General features: G+C 40.5%; 1 protein-coding gene across 2 annotated transcripts in view; it reads left to right on the forward strand.

Annotated features, from left to right (window-relative positions):
- cntnap2a (contactin associated protein 2a) overlaps positions 1–20,285 on the forward strand; it is a 316,348-nt gene that overhangs the window by 233,772 nt on the left and 62,291 nt on the right. For both annotated transcript variants that reach the window (XM_085763401.1, XM_085763400.1), the window contains exon 16: positions 15,968–16,124. In XM_085763401.1, coding sequence (XP_085619527.1) covers positions 15,968–16,124 — 157 coding nt within the window. The remainder of the gene's footprint in view (positions 1–15,967; positions 16,125–20,285) is intronic.

Here is a 20,285-nt window from a genome sequence, read left to right on the forward strand (position 1 = left end):
CCCACTCATAACTGGGAGGGTTTACACTTTTGAAGCCGTCTGAAAAGAATATTACTAATCCACATAAGAAAATATTCTATGGCTAAAATACATTGAAGTTAGATAAAGCCTGATTAAATCACAGATAATCCACATCTGATCATTTTTCTTTCTCTATTGCCCCCAGCCTTTACAGACACTGAGATTCAATAATCAAACTGTCAGTCCTTTAGTATAACTTTCAGTGTCTCATATTAATTTGGATGTGTGTACATGAGTTCATGTGTGTGTATGCCTTGATGAAAAGGTGTCATAAAGTGATATTGCACTGACAAGGTTGCGGCCATATTCCAAGGAGACCTCTTCCACACTGAACACAGTCTATCGCTCATCAACCATAATCTCCCTGGGAATGATATCCCCGAAATGACCCCCAAGAATTATGACGGAGGCTTTGCCGTTCAGGAATGTCAGAAGCTTCGAGACAACTTCCCTTTAGCAGCTAGTGATCATGTTCCAACGAGAAATCATTCCTGACCCCCTCGTCTTGTATTTCCCTCAAGCACCCTGAGAATTACATTTTCATTTTGCTGCAAGCACCTTGATGCATTGCTGTAATCCACCAAGTGGCTGAAGTACATCCCACGCAAGGGTAGAGCTGAGGCTGTATCTAAACTGCTAATATCATAAAACCATGATTGCAGAGTGACTGAGGTCTATCATTACACCGAGGTTTAGCTCATGGGCACAGGGACAGTGCTGTATATGTCACTGCGCCTACAGCAGCGGCCTGTGTTGACTGCAAACACTGCAATTATGTTAATGTCTATCTTTTATTGAATGACTTTATACAGTAATAGCATAAGATATGAGTGAGTAGCAAACTACAAGGTCCCACTTGTTAAATATTTAAGCATGCTCGGTGCTGTTGAAGCACTTTGTTGAAGCAAGCAGGAGAATACATTGCACCATTTATTTACACAATATTTGTAATATTTCCTCTTTATACAGTGTTGCATCATTTTGACGTGCATACCAAACTTGAAAGGGCAGATTTTGTTTTGCTCAAATGAACCAACACTTAGAACAAATTACCAAAGGGTACATCTACCTTTGAGAAGCACGAGGCACTTTTTCTCCTGTGTTTTCTAAACTATGTTGATCGTTATATTATTAAGGATGAGGTGTGAAACATTTTGAAAGAGTCAGGTGGCGTCTCTCAGAGAATGAGAGATCTGGTACAGTAGCAACAGAAAAGTACTGAGACACAAATTTGGAAAATATCACTTTATAAAGGCACAAGAGCAACAAGATAAAGAGCAGAAAGCTGTCTCACTATGAGTGCACTGGGTAAGGTGGTGTTTATAGTAACAAAAACACTGTGGGTGAGAGGAGGAGGAGGAGGAGGAGGAGGAGGGAGACAGCCAGGGTGAGAAGTTAATTGGAAATATACAGTACCGGTACATGGGTTTGCAAGGTTAAAGCTCAGCTCCCAGACACTACTGTGTACTGGTCCTTAGACTTCCACATGGGATCATGGACTGACAGCTTGTATTTGACATGTTTTGATATGTTTTCCATTGTTTTGATTTTTGTAGTTATGAAGGATTGGTTACCTCGGTGTGTTTGTATTTATATCTACAGTATATTCACACACACCTCAACCTATATATGGATCTGTGTTAAATGTTTTTATGCTCAATATGTTATTCATGTAAATATAGCCCGGAAACTAAGTGACATGTACGCTATGTTTGCTCTGTCAGTCATTACAAATATTTGATTGACAGCTGTTTATGAAGTCGTGACTCTGCTGCCGTGGAGTTGATATGTGTGTGACGTGGGGTAGAGACAATCCCCCTCTAGCTGTAAACTACACACACACACACACACACACATACAGAAATAGATGATGCCTTGAAATGCTCCTCTGAACTCAGAGTTACAGCTGAAAGTTTCAGTGAGATGTGGGCAAAATGATTCATCTGTCCTTTTGACTACCTTCTGCTAAAAGCAGTTGAAGGGTCATGGAATAACAATGGTGTTACAGAAATAACATTTGCAGCACTTTGCCTCCTTGTTACATGAGTTTATTAATCAGCCTACTTGTATGGTCATGCCTGAGACTGCATGTGATGCATATGTAGCATTAAAGCACAATTGTATGTACAAGTGTAAGCTTGCATTTGAGTAAGTGGCGTCCCTCAGGGAAGGTCAGGGACATTAGTACGATCAGTAAAGCAGTCTTGTTCATTTTATTAACTGTCTTCCTGATTACATCTTGCCCTGGGGTATGCTGCCTCCATTAGCCAGGTCAAAGCATGATTACACCAGAATAGATTAGCGTTCTATTTTCCTCACTTAGAAACCACTGTGGAGGAGTTAGACCTTGGATGTAGATACTTTAAGGTGAACGCAAATACTAAAGAATAACTTCATAATGGATTTTGGAAAAGGGAAAGTCAAAAGGATTAGCCCTTTGCGCTGCTCTTTTTGTGTTTGTATGAAATCAATAGCATAGAATATAAAGGTTGCTCAGCTGGTGATTTAAAGGTTAAAGCATCTGTTGTTTTGGTTTCAAAAGACACTGTCAAAGAATAAATGTAATGGCTGAAAGATGCTGCAGCAGCTTTGAATTTGTTGGCCAACAAACCGAGGTATTACTACAGTAGATGTTAGCCATCTGTCTCCTAATTTTTCAATCTGCTACACAGTAACGCCAGATACTCTCCCCAAAAAAGAAAAAAAAAAGGATGACATAGTGTATCAGCAAAGTCCTGAGGTTGCCTCCAGATCATTCTTATACTGAATCTGCCCAACATGCCCCTTGTTAAAAATGAACAAATCCCCCACTGGCGTTTGTGTCTATTGACTAGAATGTTGAACTTTGGATTAATAGGTACTGTCAGGGCTCTACATGCTGTGCGCCAATGGGGATTTCCCAGCTTGAAATTTAGATGGACGGATACATGTGACATTTCTAAACTCAATTTTCAATTATGGACGAGGCCCCCTTCCAGCTGCCTACAGTGAGCCCTGATAACTGTCTGACAATTCCAACAAATGATGAAGGCCTGTCTTGAAATGATTGAAGTGTATTCATCATTTGCTCTCCTCTGCAGAGAGACAGGACCCGCAAACTTCAACTCAATCATTCTGGACCTCATTAACTAGCACAGGATCTCACATATACACACTCACATACACACGCACACTTAGCCCTCTCTGAAAGCATTTAATCACCATGTATAACAGTTAATACAGTGTATTATGCCTCGCCTCACATTCAGAAATTACCATAATGATTGGCTGGTGTGCTCAGATTTCATACAGTACAGTGGTGTCTGGTTACAAAGTTTCAAAAATAGACTCTGGGTGCAATTATTATTTGGTTTGTAGGGTCTCATATTTGTGATCAGTCCTAAACTAGGGACAATATCCTGCGTGAATGAATCCCAGTGCTTCTGGCACTAATTGACTCACAGACGGGTACACATGGAGAGCTCTGCAAAGATCTCCATAACCTTTGAAACTCAAATGCGGAGTCATTTTTGCACAAACTACATCTTATCACTTACCGCCCAGCTTGAAAAGTTTGGAGGCCTCATTAGAAGTCCGGACTTGGAAACAAATTTCTGGCTCTTAGTGACGTGAAGTACAAACATCATTCTTTGGCCAATTCAAGCCTGTACATAGTACTGTATACTGTACACACAAATACACAGATAGCAACATTCCTGGAAGGTGATCTCAGGCTAACACAGAATATATGGAAAAATACTGTTAAAAAAAAGCATATGCTCCTCACACACATTTTTCTTACTTCCCAAATCCCAGTCCCCAGCTCACTCATTCTTATATTCCATTATTATCCCGTATGTGTCCTCATGTACACTCCTGGAGGACCTTCCACTGGCACATCCGGTGAGTGCTCCACAGATCTTTCAGACACTGTGCATTTGAGCTGTCAAACCAAACCAAAGCACTCGCGCTTCCCACAGCCACCAACACACCAACCAAACAGGGAGATTGGACAGAGAGCTGAAAAGTTTCCTAATTATGGAACACTGCACATCATTAAGACTCTGTAATGAGCTTCCACAAGCCAGGTGCAGCCTCACCTGTCAGCCACGTCCTCATTACTAATATGGCCATCACGTTTCCCAAGACATCATGGACAGGTTATTAGGGAATGATGGGCAGGTGAGCAGCGCTTATTACTAAGTATAATACTTGTTCTGAAATTAAATTGGCAATTTGTTGCAAAATGCTTCAGGTTTTTATCTAAATTCAACATGACCTGTTAAATAATAATGATACAAAGCACAGATATAACTAACTTGATTTATGTGGTACATTTTCAAATGGAAAATCACATTTATTTTGCAATTTTTATATCCTATTACTAATTTCCTGTGTTAGAAAAAAATTCTTAACACTTGGCAGCTTTGTGCAGCGCTCAGTTCATCCTCTGAAGTGTAAGGTAAACAGTATGGCTGTTGGTGGGACGGCCTTGGTTGGATGGTTTCCTGCTGAAGGTGTGATTAATTTCCTCTGTGCTCATTTACTGTGGAATAAGTGGGGATGACACTTACTAATGCAAGCAATAACCGGAACTTTACATGTTAGACAGTCAGTCTGATGATGTGCTTTCAGTGGTTTGATGTAACGAATACATAAAAGAAAAAGTGGAAAAAAGGACATTTCCACATCTGAAGTGCCTTTAAGGGTTAAGTGTGGCAATGTAATGTGAAGTATGGAATATATTTAAAACAAGAGGCACTTCTGCTGCCTAATGTCCCAACCTAATCATCATGCTGTATTAAACACAATCATATTACCTATTTCTCGTTCCATTAACTTTGCCCATTAATGCACTAATAAATATTTATAGACAACGTACCTGTCTGTACATGGTTGGCATTATTATGAACTCTGTATCTTAAAGCATTAACGGTTACAGCAGTTTCAGCAGTATCAGATTTTTGTCATTAATTTGCAAATTTATGCAATAAGGTTCTCATAATAACTGTAGGGAAACATCTGACGTGACTTTGTAAATGTGTTTCTGCTCAGCAGGATAAGACGAAGGTAAATGTATATGAGGACAGTTATGACAAAACACTGTTGAAATAAATCAAGCTGAGTGCCTTTACATGAGGACACAGAGCATTCTAGATAATATAGATAATATATAACCCTAATCTGCAGAGGTCTGTTGCTGTGTTTCAGTGGCATCTGTCTTCTTAGACATGCATTATTTAGTAACTAAATTGTATGGACTTCTTGTCATTCCCCATATTTTTATTATCTGAGTAAGCTTGATGGATTCGAGACCCAGTTCTGTATTCCATCTTAAAACTTCCTCAAGGGAGTGAACTTTTTTTTTAATCTGAGTCGTGCCAGATGCCCACATTAATGCAATACTTGTTTTATTTGTTTTGAACATACCTTTTGTTTTTATTTCACATTCATTTCATTGCAGCTCTGACTAACATTTCAAAAAGGATTTCAGATAAATTTCTTCAGGGATTGTGACAAATATATCCCTTGTAAATTTGGATTTATTTGCAATAGGATATGTCAGAAAACTAATCATTTGTTCTGTCAAGTGCTGCATAACTGACAGGAGCACACTCCCTGTCAGGCCACATCGAGGTAAAGAAGGAGGACCAGACATACAAATGTAGACTAACATAGTCTAGAAGTTTTTTTTTCTTCCTCAAGTTGTCCCTCCCAAAGACAAAACAAGGAGTGGAGAGGAGTAAGAAAAAATACAGTGACAGAAAGAGAAAGTGGATTTTAAAAAAAATGGTAGGGTGAAAGATAGAAAAGCAGGAGAGGAAAGGGGAGGGAGTTAGAGAAAAGCGAGAGAAAGGCAGCAGCAGCAGTCAACCTTTACAGAAATCAATAACTCAAGCTAAGATGGAGACAGCAGTGCAGTGAGGGAAAGAGGGGAAGCGGGGAACAGAGAGACGGGGAGACAGGAATACCAAAGGGGGGAAAGAGAGAGCAGACAAAGCTGAAAATAGAGATTGAGTGTGTAAGAGAGGTAGCATAAGATAGAGAAGGTTGCCAGGTCTTTGTGTGCTCATGGAGGAGCCCAGTGGGTTAGTGTGTGGCCCGGTGAGGTCAACCTCTTCACCTACGTATCGACTGCAAACAAAGAGCAAGGTAGGAATGAAGCAGGGGAGAAGAATGCAGCAGGCTGGATGAGAGAGGAGTGTCAAAGGTTATTCTTTGTTCTCCTTTGAAAGACACCTTGTATACCACGGAAATGGCTACACTGTCTAAAGCCACACAAGTTTTTTCTTTTTTTCTTCTCTCAAAGCCGTGGACCTCGGCGTCTCTCAATGCTTGCAAGAAATTTTCAAGGCCGATGTAATGATGAAAACGTCCAAACATAACATGCTTTGCAAACAAGAAGCAGAGCTATAATGTTTTCATGAGATGAGAACATTTTGATATTTTACTGTCAATGATTCTCATTCAGACATGCAGTCATAAACCACTAGGGTTAAGCCACAAGCGAGGTCACACCAACATAACACCAACAAGTCAAATCAGTATTGACAGGAATAAAGCAAAAATACAGAGTCATTGAAGCACAGGCAGGGATCCTTGATGAACGATGACAACATGTCTGTCTCCATCTTTCTCTCTCAGTCTTCCTTCCTCACTTAAATAAATCTTACCCAGTGTATGACTTGATTTTGTTTGATCACACCACGTGAGAGAGCAACAAAAAAAAAGTAAATGGAAATGGAGTACCAGTTGTTTGGATAGCAGCACAGCTGGATCATAAAAGGCAGAAGGGAAAAAAAGAGTCAGAAAAAAACCATCTTTAAGGATAAAAGCCTGAAATCCATCATGCTTGTGACAACAAAGTGTTGAGGAGATGAACATAGCACCCAGTTGTCAGCAGGATGCACGTCCCCTTCATGAGTAATACAAAGCCAAAATCCAGCAAGAGCTTCTTTGACAATTGATAGACACTAGAGAGACTTGTTTCTGTTGTTTTGTGTCACAGCAACATGAAAGAAATTTAGACTTTTGTCATGGGTGTGTGGGTGCCTGCTTGTATGGTTTGGGTGCGTGGGTGCATATACACAAGCACATTCAGTTTACAGCTACACACACCTCACTGCTCACTATGATGTCTCAGATATTTGTAATTAGCTCTGTAACTGAGGATTAGTATATTCTGAATTAATTTAATGGCATCAACATTATATCTGACAACTGGAATGTGGCTCCTACTCAACGCACCACATTTTTTTGTGCATGGCAGTGCTATAAAATGCCATTTCATCTTTGTGCTTTGCATAATCCTAATCCTCTCGAGTTTGTCTTCTCCAAACCACAACACCACAGCTGAATGTTGAACATCTTGTTATGTGCTTTGATGACATTTTTCAAAAATTATTCCTCTTAATAAATATTAACAGTCAAGAGGGATATGTATGTTTTTCATGTTTGTTTTGGAGTTTGATAAACTCAAATCGGAGCAAACACTCCAATGATGACATCACAGATGTTGTATCCTTGATTTTGTATTCTGTGCCAACCATTGTCTCTTAGAAATGATGTTTCTGTACAAAGAAACTGCTAAAGCAAATATATTTTGTAGGAAATTGCTGGATTATGTTCAGAGGCAACACTTTTTTAAATGAATGAAGCACATTTATTTACAGCCACATAGCCACTGTGAGGTGGTACTGTAGGAGTGTATGGTGGGGGGATAAATCCCACAACCATCACAACAGAGACAAGGGTTAATCCCATTCGTGGGTAGGATGAGGCAAAGTATTTTGGGCAATGTCAGAGAAAGATCATGGTTAATCTGCACATTCATTTAGTGCTGTCAATCCACAAGTATAAATATACAAGAGGTTAATATTGCTCCAGCTACTACAATTGAATACAAAATACATTTTTTGCACAAAGTTCAGCATCAACACATTTAAATTATACCAAATACAATTAACAACATATCACCCTTTTCTGTTAAAATGTGATTTCCTTCAGACTTCAGAGGAGTGTTGTCATGCGACCTATATGCACTATAAATACTATAAATACCATGGGGTGGATTATGGTTGAAGGAGCATATGCGAAAATGTTAATTACTGACATCCCGATGAAGTTAAATAATTATTGGAATCACACAGAGTGTCGTGACTTATTACTCAAGAAGCTGTGTGCTTTTTTCTCCTCTTGATTGAACAGTATCCAATTAATAAAGTGAAGTGAAAGTTTTGAATCTTCGCACCATAACTGTGAATTTTCTCACAGTTCCAACAGCGTTCTCGTCATATTCAAATAACAATATGTCACCGAGAGACGATGAGGTAGTCGCTCTTGGTTTCCCTCGCTCACCCTTAAAACTTCCCTGCTTCACCTTCCCCTTCTCGTTTGTCACGGCCTCATCTTGTGAGTCTTTATTTTCTTTGTCCTGTCTTTTCTCTTTTACCCGCCTGTCCTCTGAACTCGTTTCTCTTTTTCACCAGCCTCTTTCTGATTCTCTCCCACTTGCTGTCTTCCTCTATGCCCTCTCCTCTGTGGAGTTGTTTATGCCCTGTTCATCCTCTGCTGTCATTATGAGTGTTGTTCACTGTATCCCCATCCATATGATGAGCCTAACACATAGGCAGAGGCAGATGGATGGTGTGAGTAAAAAAGCAGAGAAAAACGAGTGTGTCATGGCAGGAGTCATTTTCCCCATGACACATCTGTCCATCAGCCTTGACCTGAGGGGACATGACACTAAATCTGACTTATAGTCATGTACACACACACTCTGATTGCGATTACCCCGCAGTAATGGTGATTATGGTTGTTTATGGTCGTCAGCTTACACTTTTGTCAGTTACAATGGCTGCCAGATGTGTGTGTTTTTGTGCGTGCACGTTTTGTTTAGTTTGTGGCCATGGTTGTGTGTGCACAATGGTTCTGGTGCTTACTTTAGAGTCGGGAAAGGCGGGGTAATTGCAGCGTCAGGTTATTGTGTCCTTTATCAAGCAGACAAGCCAATTAGGGGCACAACCATTGATATTAATTTCCCCATCCTCCCACGGTCTCCCCTTTCCGAGGTGTTTTTCATTTAATGGCCGGATACACTCGGTGATGACCTGTGAAGAGTTGTAGATGGCTGCAGAGTTATGCAGAGCGAATTTACTAGAGCATAACGTGGCGCTGAAGAGCGTGTGGGGGGAAGGGGGGTGGGGGTGGGGGGGCTTGGCCTCAGAACTGTCAGGGAGGTGGATCCCGTTATGGGTGCTCTCAGGTAGAAACTGTTGAAATAACTCATTATCCTTCCCCGGGCCTGTCTGCTGTGTGTTCTGATGTAGACAACGGAGATGTCTCATCTGACACTGCTTGCACTGCAGGCAACGGCAAACTCATTTCTGCACTGTCCCTCTTTAACCTCCTCCCTCTGCCATGAAAATGCAGGATTCATAGAATTTGTGCTTTTTGAAGACACAACAAAAAACAACGGGTATAAGAAATCTATGTTTTCCCATTTATTTTCCTCTCACTGCCTTTCAGATTGAATAGGTCCTTGAGTGGTGCAGCACTAAAGATAATGGCAGCCTTGTCTAATGGACACAATGTACCTGTGAAATGAGAATAGCAATTGCATGATTTAATGATTAATGAACTGCTTGAGTTTGTTTTCTTTTCTTTCTTTCTTTTTACAAGACAGGATACCAACCAAGGCATGTTTATGGAAATGAAATTATATTTGCATTCAGATTTCTATATAACATATCGAAGATGCTGAATGTATTACCTTCTCCATACAATATCTGCAGATTATATATTTGTAAAAGTTAAAAACGAACTTTGTTCACATGCTAGCAGTTTACTTCTTCTCGCCTCTGTTAGTACATTGCTACATTTTTTGGATGCTTGTTTTCCACCAGCTGTTCAGTGGAACAGAGGGGTTTTTTTGTGCACAACATTATACAAACCTGATGAACTGTGCAGGCTTTTTGAGTGTCCTTGTGCAGATTATACCAACAAAATTGCGGCCAACTTTAAAGAGCACTGCTTCACAGTGCTGCTAGTACTTTTTAAATTACCTCACAATATTCAGACCTCAATTTCACCCACATATAGTCAACCAAGGGTAACGAATTACAAGGACTTACAGAGCACAAGGCATTTTATATTTTGGTATGCACTGTAGACTTTCCCTGATCAAGCCATATGGGACAGGCAGGGAGGACGGGATGTGTTTCAAATACATCGTCAGATCAGGATCAGAGCAAGAGGAGTTTGCAATTAGCACGGATTAAAGGGCAGATTATGGTGGGACTAATGAGAACATAAAGAGATTAGATGCCAGGGACGAGTTATGGAGACGTGGGATAGATGGACAGATATGAAGCAAGGAGAAAGAGAGGAAGGCCACGGAGGCCGGCTGATATCAGAATGTAAGGAAAAGGTGTGTAAAGCAGATATGAGAGAGAGGGAGGGGAGAGTATAGAGGCATAATGGGAAGAGAGATGGGGAGAAAGAGGCCTCTGAGACCAGGCGATATGAGAGGGCAAAGAAATGGTGGGGAGCATGAAGGAGAGGAAGGCCTAAATAAAAATGGACGAAGAGCATGAAGGTAGGAGGGGTTCTCATGGTAAATTGATGGAAAGGTGGTCTAGGAGAGAAGAAAGACATGAGACAATAGAAAGAGACAGGGGAGCCCGACCAAGTCTCGAAGACAGATTAAAAGGAGCAGAGAGGAGAATACACAGACACACACAGACTCGTATAGATAAACAAAAGGAGCAAGACAAAGAAAGAGGCACACAAATACTCACTATCTCTTTTTCTCATATCCACACACAAACGCACGCCGCATTATCTGTAGCTCTTGGGAGAGATCCCGGGGCATGGCTAATATGCCTCCCTACAGTCTCCCTACAAAAAACAGAGATGTTAAGAGGATAGGAGGCTAACAAAGACCAGCGGGTGCAGAGTGGAGACATCAGGCTTCCTGCACAACAAACAGAAACTCAAGCAAACGACAACAACAAAGAACAGAAACCAACACCGCCCCGACACAGACCAATTGATCCACCACTTTGACGGAAAATATATGTGTGCGTGAGGGTGTTGTTTGATACTCTCGTCTTTGTCCAGGCACCTTCAGTGTGAGAGCAAGGGTATAAGTGTGTATCAGTGGGTGTGCACATTTTTGTTGTGTCTCCTGATGGGTGTTATTTTAGCAAAGAGTGTCGGCAGTGTTCCTACGACTTATTCTTGACTTTTCTTTTTTTTTCTAAAAAGTATAGTATTTGCTCTTGTTAGAGGAGAGAGATGGAGAGTATTGATTCACTTCCACAGATCCACAGAGATCAATGCAGAGAGCAGCTGAACTGTTTATACTCTGCACATGTTTGCATATAAGCTTGTTTGCATCTACTGTGCCTTTGCCCTCTGACCTCTGTCACTCAGCGGGGGCGGAGGAGGAATTCAGTATAAATATGAGTCAATAATGACCGCTTTTATAGATATAATGACTCCAGAGAGGAAACGGAGTAAAAGGTGATGTCTGAGACAGGTTTATGAGAAGCCTGCATCTAAGGGTTATGAATGCCACTCTGGCATTTCAGCTCCTTCTGACCGCCTTTCTTAAAAGCCATCATCTCCCAGACTAGTATGAGAAGCTGAGCCCATCGAGCGCTATTTTGGGTCCATTGCCCTTTCAGTCAGTTCACGCTCTGACTGGTGGAGATGTGACCCCTTGATATGAAGTGTGGCCCATCTACAGGTACTTGTAAAAGATCATGTGTTTTATGGACATGTCCGTCTTTGTCCTGCAGACCTGTCTGTGATTGGTGGTTTGATGCAAACTACCAACTGTCCTTTGTCATACAGGTAAGCAATGTGACCAGGGACACACTGGGAATAGAAATCAGGATTTATGCAGTAAAATCCATCTGGAGACATCATCACAAACAGCCAGTGTGCATGACGGCCACACTAAACCACAGTGAGACGCACAGCCTGCTTCACTGGGCTGATCGCTGTTTACAGTGCCTTTGATCTCACTCTCTCTCCCCCTCCTCTGTTTCTTCATATTGAGCCACCTCTCCAGTAGCCGACCACTAAAAGCCATCATTTGAAGTTGATGTTGAATGAACGTTATAAATGTACCCGCAGTAGCTGTCGGAGCTTAAGGAACATAACACGACAGCTTACGTGATTTATTTATAAAAACACTGTGTTAATTAACTCTGTCACTGGCCCCAGCAGCCAGACTACCAGCTCCAAAATCTGCCTGTCCTGAGCCTCTGTATTAGCCGCTCTGTGGATGGTTTAAAATAACCATACTGTATGCTTCACATGACAGAAGCCACACCACTTTTAATAACCGGTTCTTCTCTTTTGTCGTGTGTCAGGTGGGAGCCCTCTCGCCTGTCCAATTTTATCCTCCTATTTTATTCTGCATCTCCTCTGTGGTGGTAGCGAGCCAACTTAGCAGCACAGAACGTCCATACATCACATGAGAACATGGTAAACAGTCCTGCTTCCCAAATCTCATAACCTCGCAAGGCAGCTGGATTTGTGACATCACTGCCTGCCATAAATACATAGCAGAGGCACTAAAGAATAGATGCCACGGTGAGATGCTATTGACAAATTCCTCCTAGTGGACACATCTGCCATTGCACCGTATATAACGTTTTATTGCCCAACCATGGGTTTAAGTATTAAGATGTAGCCTCCAGGTAAAGATACCCTATACAGATTAGGCCTAATATGAACAATATGGATGAGAATTGGTTCAGGAGCCCTCCTGCAGAGTGAAAAGCTGTCGTCTTTCTGACGTTAATGTGAAAATTGCGGGTGCCATTTTGGATCTAATTGTCTGGCTATAGCATTAATCGTCATGACAGAGGGATGAAACTGTCAGTTCTCTTATCACAATGAAGACAGCGATCACACTCGTTATTGCTGACTTTTTTTTTGCTGTCATTGTTATCTCAGCTCCTATCTCCATCTTACTGTCTGTCTTCTTCTCTGTGTCTGTGTCTCTTTCTTTTTGTTGCTCTATCTGTCTTTGCTCAGGGAATCTCTGTACAAAATGCAGCGGACATGATAAAGATGCCGACATTAACCTCTCTCGATAAGAAGGGAGATAAATAGGTGTGTGTCTGCGTGTGTTGCTGAAATAACAGATGGATAAAGTCATCACAATAAGTAGTGTTGTGGGGTACGTCCCAGAGGACAGAAGAAGAACACAACCCCAGGCCTTATCAATCTGACATGTCTGCGTTCTCCTTTACTACGTTTTTTGTGCAAGCTGGAACTTGGCTACAAGAGAGAAAGTAAGGGGTAAGGAGGGCTGTACTGTAAAGAGTATAGGGTTATTAATAAGATAGAGACAGGACATTTAAACTTCTTTATTTATTCATCCTTTGAGGTTTAATGTATAATTCTGCTTCATTATAACTATATTTCTATCAACTTTTATAAGATTATATTGTCAAAGTAATTACAAGGACATGGGAATAGAAATTCAGAAACATCTCTGTTGAAAACCAATCACTCTGTCACTCAGTATCCAAGGATTCGATGTTGAGGACTCTACAATGAGCTTTTGGATGCTACTCGTTTTTTTCTGTCTCCCAGCGCAAATGCAATGCATGATGGTACATATTGCTTGGTTAGTGGCCATCAGTTGTACACTATACTTCTCACAGGGCATTGTGGGATACAATGGACAATATACAGTAGGGAAAAGTGAATAAATCCAGCCAAAGCCTAAAACAAAAAACGCAAGCTGAATAAATATGAAATACTAAAGTAACATTAAATTATCATACATACTGTCATAAAATATTCCAATCTGACTTGCACACACAATCGCACTCAGACACTGTCCTCCAAAGACACACAAACACGCTCCCACTCACACACATAGCCATGCTCCTGAGCCTCATCTTGGCAGTGCCCTCTCCATATGAACTCTCTGCCAATATGATTCTATCTCTCCTTCCTCACATCTCCATCCATGCATGCTGTCGTTCTCTCATCTCCCCCTCCGCCATCTTCCTCACTCTCTCCACTCCTCCACTCCTCGGTTGTTTGTTTTGGCAGAGCTTTAACCAAATCACACAGGAGACTTTAAACTGGCACAATGCATAGCTCCCATTCCACCTGATGCCCTCCTCTCCTTTCCCCCTCTCTCATCTCCTCCCCACTGTCTTCTTTGATTACTCATCCTGAAAAACAACTTGTGAAAAGGATTAATTTTGATTATTTTTGTTATGACATGGCAGGGTAAGTGAGAGGCCAAGCAGAAAAAGAAAATTAGGGCATGTGGGGCATTCACTCACTGTAATGCTGTATGTTTTGGTTTGGTTTACTTGGTTGGTTGTCTTTTTGGCTCTGACACAAGACATGGAGTCTTGTCTTCCCAAGTCTGCACTGTAAAGTCTGACCACAAGGATGTGCTTATGTTTGCAAGCCAGCCCATTATTTATTTATCTAATGCATCTATAGAACTTGGGCATCCAGCAGCCAAGTGGTGGAGCATATTGCTTTTATTCTATAGTGTATTTTGTTCAGCAGAAAGAAGCTTATGAGTTTGGAGATGATTGATGCATACATACATTCACTCATTATGAGGTTTTGCTTTTCCTGTGTTATCAGGGCAAGAAGGAACATAACAACACATAACTATCCCTACATGGCAAGTGACTGGCAAGCGGTTGTTGTTGTTCAAAGTGGCCACAGAGCAGCTTCAAGGACGATGGCATGCCGCTCATTAATTGGGTTGGGGACAGAGTGGATGGCGTTTTGGTTGGCCTGGGGTTTAGCTTGGTTGTCTGTGGTTGGGGACCACACCGACCTAACTGTGAAGGTCTTAAAGAGAAACTTGGTTCTCACTTGAATAGAAGTACAACAACATACCCACACACTCATGTGTGTACACACAAAGGGAGAGGGTTGTGAAGTCTCTTGAGGAGACAGTGTTAATCCTATTGACAATGGCTTGTCTGAACAGTGGCCTGAAGAGAGATGAGGCTAATTCTCTTTATGAGGACAATAAACCCATGGGTCACTAAGGCCAAACACACACACACATATATATTTAAACACACAAAGGCACATCTGTAGCTTCCTCCTGGAGTTTATCCCCAGTCCAGTAGATCAAAAGTATAATAATACAGTATATCACACCTCAGTGCAATTGTGCTGCATCAAAAGTCAGCTTCAATCCTCTTCTGTAAAAAAGATGTGGCTCGGGAGATTTCATTGTCTCTGATGGAATTTGACAAAGTGATATTGACAATGCAGCTTATATTCGCAGAATAAAGAGGGAAATGTAATATTGTTTCAGTCTCTCTTGCTGTTATTGTGATATATTGCCAGCCACCAAAATATTTACACCCGTCTCTCGGCCTAGTTACCATCCCATGCCTGAATACGTTACCCAAAGCTAAGAAAATAATATTACATTTCTTATTGAAGAACGGCGATCCTTCACCTTTTATCCATTCATTGAAACACACACACAGACAGGTTTTTGTGTGTTAACAGATGTGTTTCAAAGGGAAAACATTTGCACGCTCTCACCTAATGATGCTAAGGATTAATGTACATGCAGGGATGGTGCTGTTTTAAATAGATCAGTAAAATCACAGGTGTGATCTGTGACTAAGTGTGCCTGCCTCTCTCAAAGGCATATACCATCCAGCTTTCTTTGTTTAACAAGTTGAGCATATGAATCACATCAAACATGCAGCTGCTAGTTGTCAATATAAATCACACTAATGTGACAAAAGCCTCAAACTGTCAATGCCTGAACAATGAATCACGTTTAATGGGAAGGGGCTTGGACTGTTAAGCAGCACAACTTAATACCCTTCACAAAAGTTTGTGTTTTTTGTTTCTGCTGTATGTGTGACACACGGTTTGCCAAAAACAGTAACAACAAGTTTTTTTTTGTTTGTGTCTGTCTTTGTTTGGTCCCCAGATGGGACCCCCTACACATGGTGGGTGGGCCGGGGCAGTGAGAAGCACTTCTACTGGGGCGGCTCGGGACCTGGCATCCAGAAATGTGCCTGTGGCATCGACAGGAACTGCACTGACCCCAAATACGACTGCAACTGTGACGCCGACCTTGCACAGTGGTGAGTCTGTCCATCATGTACACATTCAGCAGCACAAACTTGTAATGTATTGATCAATTTCTTCACAGTAGGAGAAACAGATGGCAGTGAACGGTTTTCAGTCACCGCAGTGGAGCTTAGCAGGTTACACAGGGACATTCACTGAGCTAAGTCAGCACATCTATATATTCATGTCATTCTGCTCTGCATTTGGCTTAATGCATCTTTGAGTATCCAGCTGTATTCATCTTAGCTCAGCTTTGCTTTTGGCTCCATAAATGCTACAATATCTTTGGTGTGTCAGAGGATTTATTTTGCACATATTATGTCAAAAATCTTGGCAATTACATTTGATTGTGTAGGGAAAGAGTGAAATAATGTGTATATCTGTTTAACACAAATGTCAAAGATCAGTCTGTCCGGCTAACTAGGTTGCTAGTAGGAGGTCAGTGTTATGTCCAATGACAGGAATTTGCATATCATTAATGAACTGTGAAATGTGTGGGATTACAGATTACATTTAAAAAAAAAAAAAAAAAAAGCCCAGTTCAAGACCGACACATCCACTGTGTGGTATTCTCAGACCAGAAATGTCAGCGAAGGCTAATTAACCAAGATAGTATTAGATTTGTCAAACACCCTTTACTCTTCATCCTCAAAAAAACTTTATTTTGTAAAAGTGAAGCAGATAGCTTGAAATACAAACAACAATGCATACATTGAACTTCTGGTAACACTTTCTATGAAGACCACCTCTATAGTGCATTATGAGTGCATTCATAGTGCATTATAATGCTCATCATAATCAGTCATAATGCACTATGACTACACTCATAAACACACATAAAGCTTTATGATGCACTATATCAACAGTTATAAATCTAGTTTATAATGATTTATAAATCCAAGGGCCTTACGAGTGCTCTTGACTGGTTATAAACTACAGACTGACTGATGGGGTTTATAATACATTATACCCGTCTATACACACACCTAACAATCAACTGTTATAAGGACTCATAGGATGCTATAATATTCCATGAAGGATCATAAGTTATCAATGTATGCTTTAAGTAAAGTGAAGTTTATATGGATGCATCTATAATGCAGCATACCTCACCATAATGTTTCATTGTTGGTGTTAAGTAAAGTGTAACACATGTGCATGCATTTAAAAGAATCTATGATGCATCCTAAGTCATTATGTCAGATACCAAAGTATAGATAATTACATTAAGATTTGTCTGCTTAGGAATATGACATTAAAGCCGGGTTTCAACTTTCTTGAAATGACAATAAATCATCCAGAGATGAATATCAAAGCTTTTGCACTCTATACATTGATCATGAGATTATGGTAAATCTGTAAAAGAAATACAACAATTTATTCACAGTAACTTTTTTTTAGTATCACCTTTTTCAACGATAACAATCATGGTCTAAGTTATGTATTAATTGGAATATGAAAGTAACTGCATAAAAAACTTAACTGCCATTTTATGTTCAACCTAAAAAGTTGGAGGTCAAATGTGAATATAGAATAATAAACAAACAGTTGGTCTAATCTCTCATCAGAGGAGGCTGGGCAGGAGATGGTTTCCTGGTTTCATCATCATCACAGCTCCATGATGTCCTTCTTCTGTTGGCACCGGTCACTCCGTTTTCAGTGTGGCTCCTTAGAATTACAGTAAAACACAAAAACTTAAGTTTAAACATGAATGGAGAGGCGCATGACTGTCAGCAGTAAATGACAACCCCCCACCTATATATTGTGCATCAGTACAGTATGATACCAGCAAGATAACAAGTTGATGGATAAACATGGGGAGTTTGCAGTATATTATATATAGACCGATCCTACCGGTTGATTGTTCTGCTAACATGACGCTCTGGTCATTAGATGCTAAACCGTATTTATCCCGGTCCGGTGCAAGCCTGTACTTCTGTAACAACACTGCTTTACAGTATACTCATGTCTGCTGTTGTCAAAGCAGACTTTTTCCCTCTAACTTATCATAGGTGTGACCTTTTAGCATGATATCCAGAGCCATCCAGAATATATTAAACCAGTCAACCATCTCCGAAAGGTAACATTTATTAATTAGGTAATTAGCTACAGTCGATTAAACTTGCTGTCAAAAGTTGTTCTTTCAACAGTGAACTTGACTCTTGCTGGCTACAAATGTGAGATTCTTTCATCGACATGTCTGCAATCAGCGATGCACTGTCTTAAGAATCATAGTGAACTACGCCTACAGATTTTCTAAAGTAGTCAGAGAAACTGGTTGAACCTTTGCTTTACTTTCATAACATAATATAAGCACTAAGTATAATAATGTTCAGACATGCAGCTGTTAATAAAATTGTGAAAATGAAACCGTGAAGGTCACCATGCCTATTACATCCCATGAGTACATATTCTTTTACAGATATATTCGTTCCCATTGACATTCACACATATTGTACTGTACACGCATACACTACAAAGAGGTGACGTCTTATTTATATAACCCAATCACCTCAGAAATTTCCCTCAAAAGACTCAACTGTACAAGAGAACATCTTGCCTGAAAGCTAGATGATTGTATTGCTTTGCTGCATCAAGTGAACTTAAAAGGAAAATGTCATAGGCACACTGCTGAAACAGAGTTGTCGCCACTGCTGATGCTAATGTATGCGTTGATCTCCAAGCCTTAGCTGGACAGTCTGATGAGGTGCCTGTGACATCAAAGACTGAGGGGGTTGAATGATGAATGCCACCATCAATGATGCGTTTATTTAAGAGGGAAGTTTGCCTCCAGAACCAACAGTTTGTGTTTCACAGCTCTTTTAGCGAGCTGATGGATATTCTCATTAAACCAACTGGATCGTTGTCTGTGGGTGTGTGCATGTGTGTGCGCAAACTGTATGTGAGTAATTACCATGTGTTAGCAAGAAGGAGAGATTTCATTTGCTTTCGTGTCTCCTGCCTCATCTCTAAAACTGATGAGATTACAAATACGTCTTACTCAGTCTGGTTCTCTCCATTAATATTGTATGCATTAATGTCTCATTGTTTGGCTGAGTGAGCTTTTGAAATATTACCCATATAACTCTATTTCCACTCATTACCCTTACTTTTGGCAGCACATTGAAAAACACACACACACGACGTGTAAGCTTGCACACATGCTCACATGTACATACACACAGCCACAAATGAGCTCTTTCACGGTTTCATTTCTAAATTGTATTGAATGGCAAATAATTAAAATCAAATTGTTCTGTGAATAATTTAAAACATGTCAAACTCAAACTCATTACCACTTTGAAGGCTATGATTTAAATGTTTAATATTTCTGCTCTGCTGTCTGTTTTGATATTGTCTGTGGAGTGGTTAATGTGATGGCAGGGGAAAGTAAAGCTTTCTTTTATTTATTTATCCTTCTATAGATATATTTTTGATTGACAGTTTCAATTTTGTTGATTTACTCTCCTTAACATTGACCTAACGACTTAAAGCAGAAGTAAGTGATATATTTGTGTTAATATAAGTCTTAAATAGTTATATCTTCCGACAGCAATCACTTACATAGAGTGTTTGGACTGAAACACGGGTCTCTCAGTCACTCTGCTCTGAGCCGAAGAGAAAACATTTATCGTATCCTACAGTTTTTATCCAATGAGGAGAGAGAACGGCATGCAGGGCTGTGTGTGCAGCCAAGGAACGCCGTGAATGTGGCGACGTAGGGACGAGGACTGTTATGGTGCGTTCAAGGAAACTCGTATTTTTCCGACCGTGAAGTGGTACCAGTTCGATCTGGTACGAGTTCACCGGTCGGAAGTTATGAGTGGCCGTTATAGTGACTTTCACCGGTAAAACAGGTCGGAAAAACACGAGTGGGTTGCCTGAAACGCTACAAAGTCGTAAGTTGTGACTTGAAGCCGTAATTTACGATTTCAAAAGCCTGCCTGGAACGCAGCATTAGCGAAAACGACCGGACCACTTACTTCTGCTTTAACAGTTTAATGTTACTTTCAAAAATACCGAAGCTATTTAATTTGTTGAGTTGTAGCCTACACTTACATTATTCCAGATGTTTCCAGCAATTTTCAAACAAAGAGATATTCTGTCATTTTAATCATGGAAGCGGTTTCTTTTGGTCAACAGTCAAATTTGATACAAAATCACTGTAATTAAAA

The sequence above is a fragment of the Trachurus japonicus genome, chromosome 20, assembly GCF_045865225.1.
Source record: "Trachurus japonicus isolate A0001 chromosome 20, Traja_1.0".
NCBI classification, from domain to species: domain Eukaryota; kingdom Metazoa; phylum Chordata; class Actinopteri; order Carangiformes; family Carangidae; genus Trachurus; species Trachurus japonicus.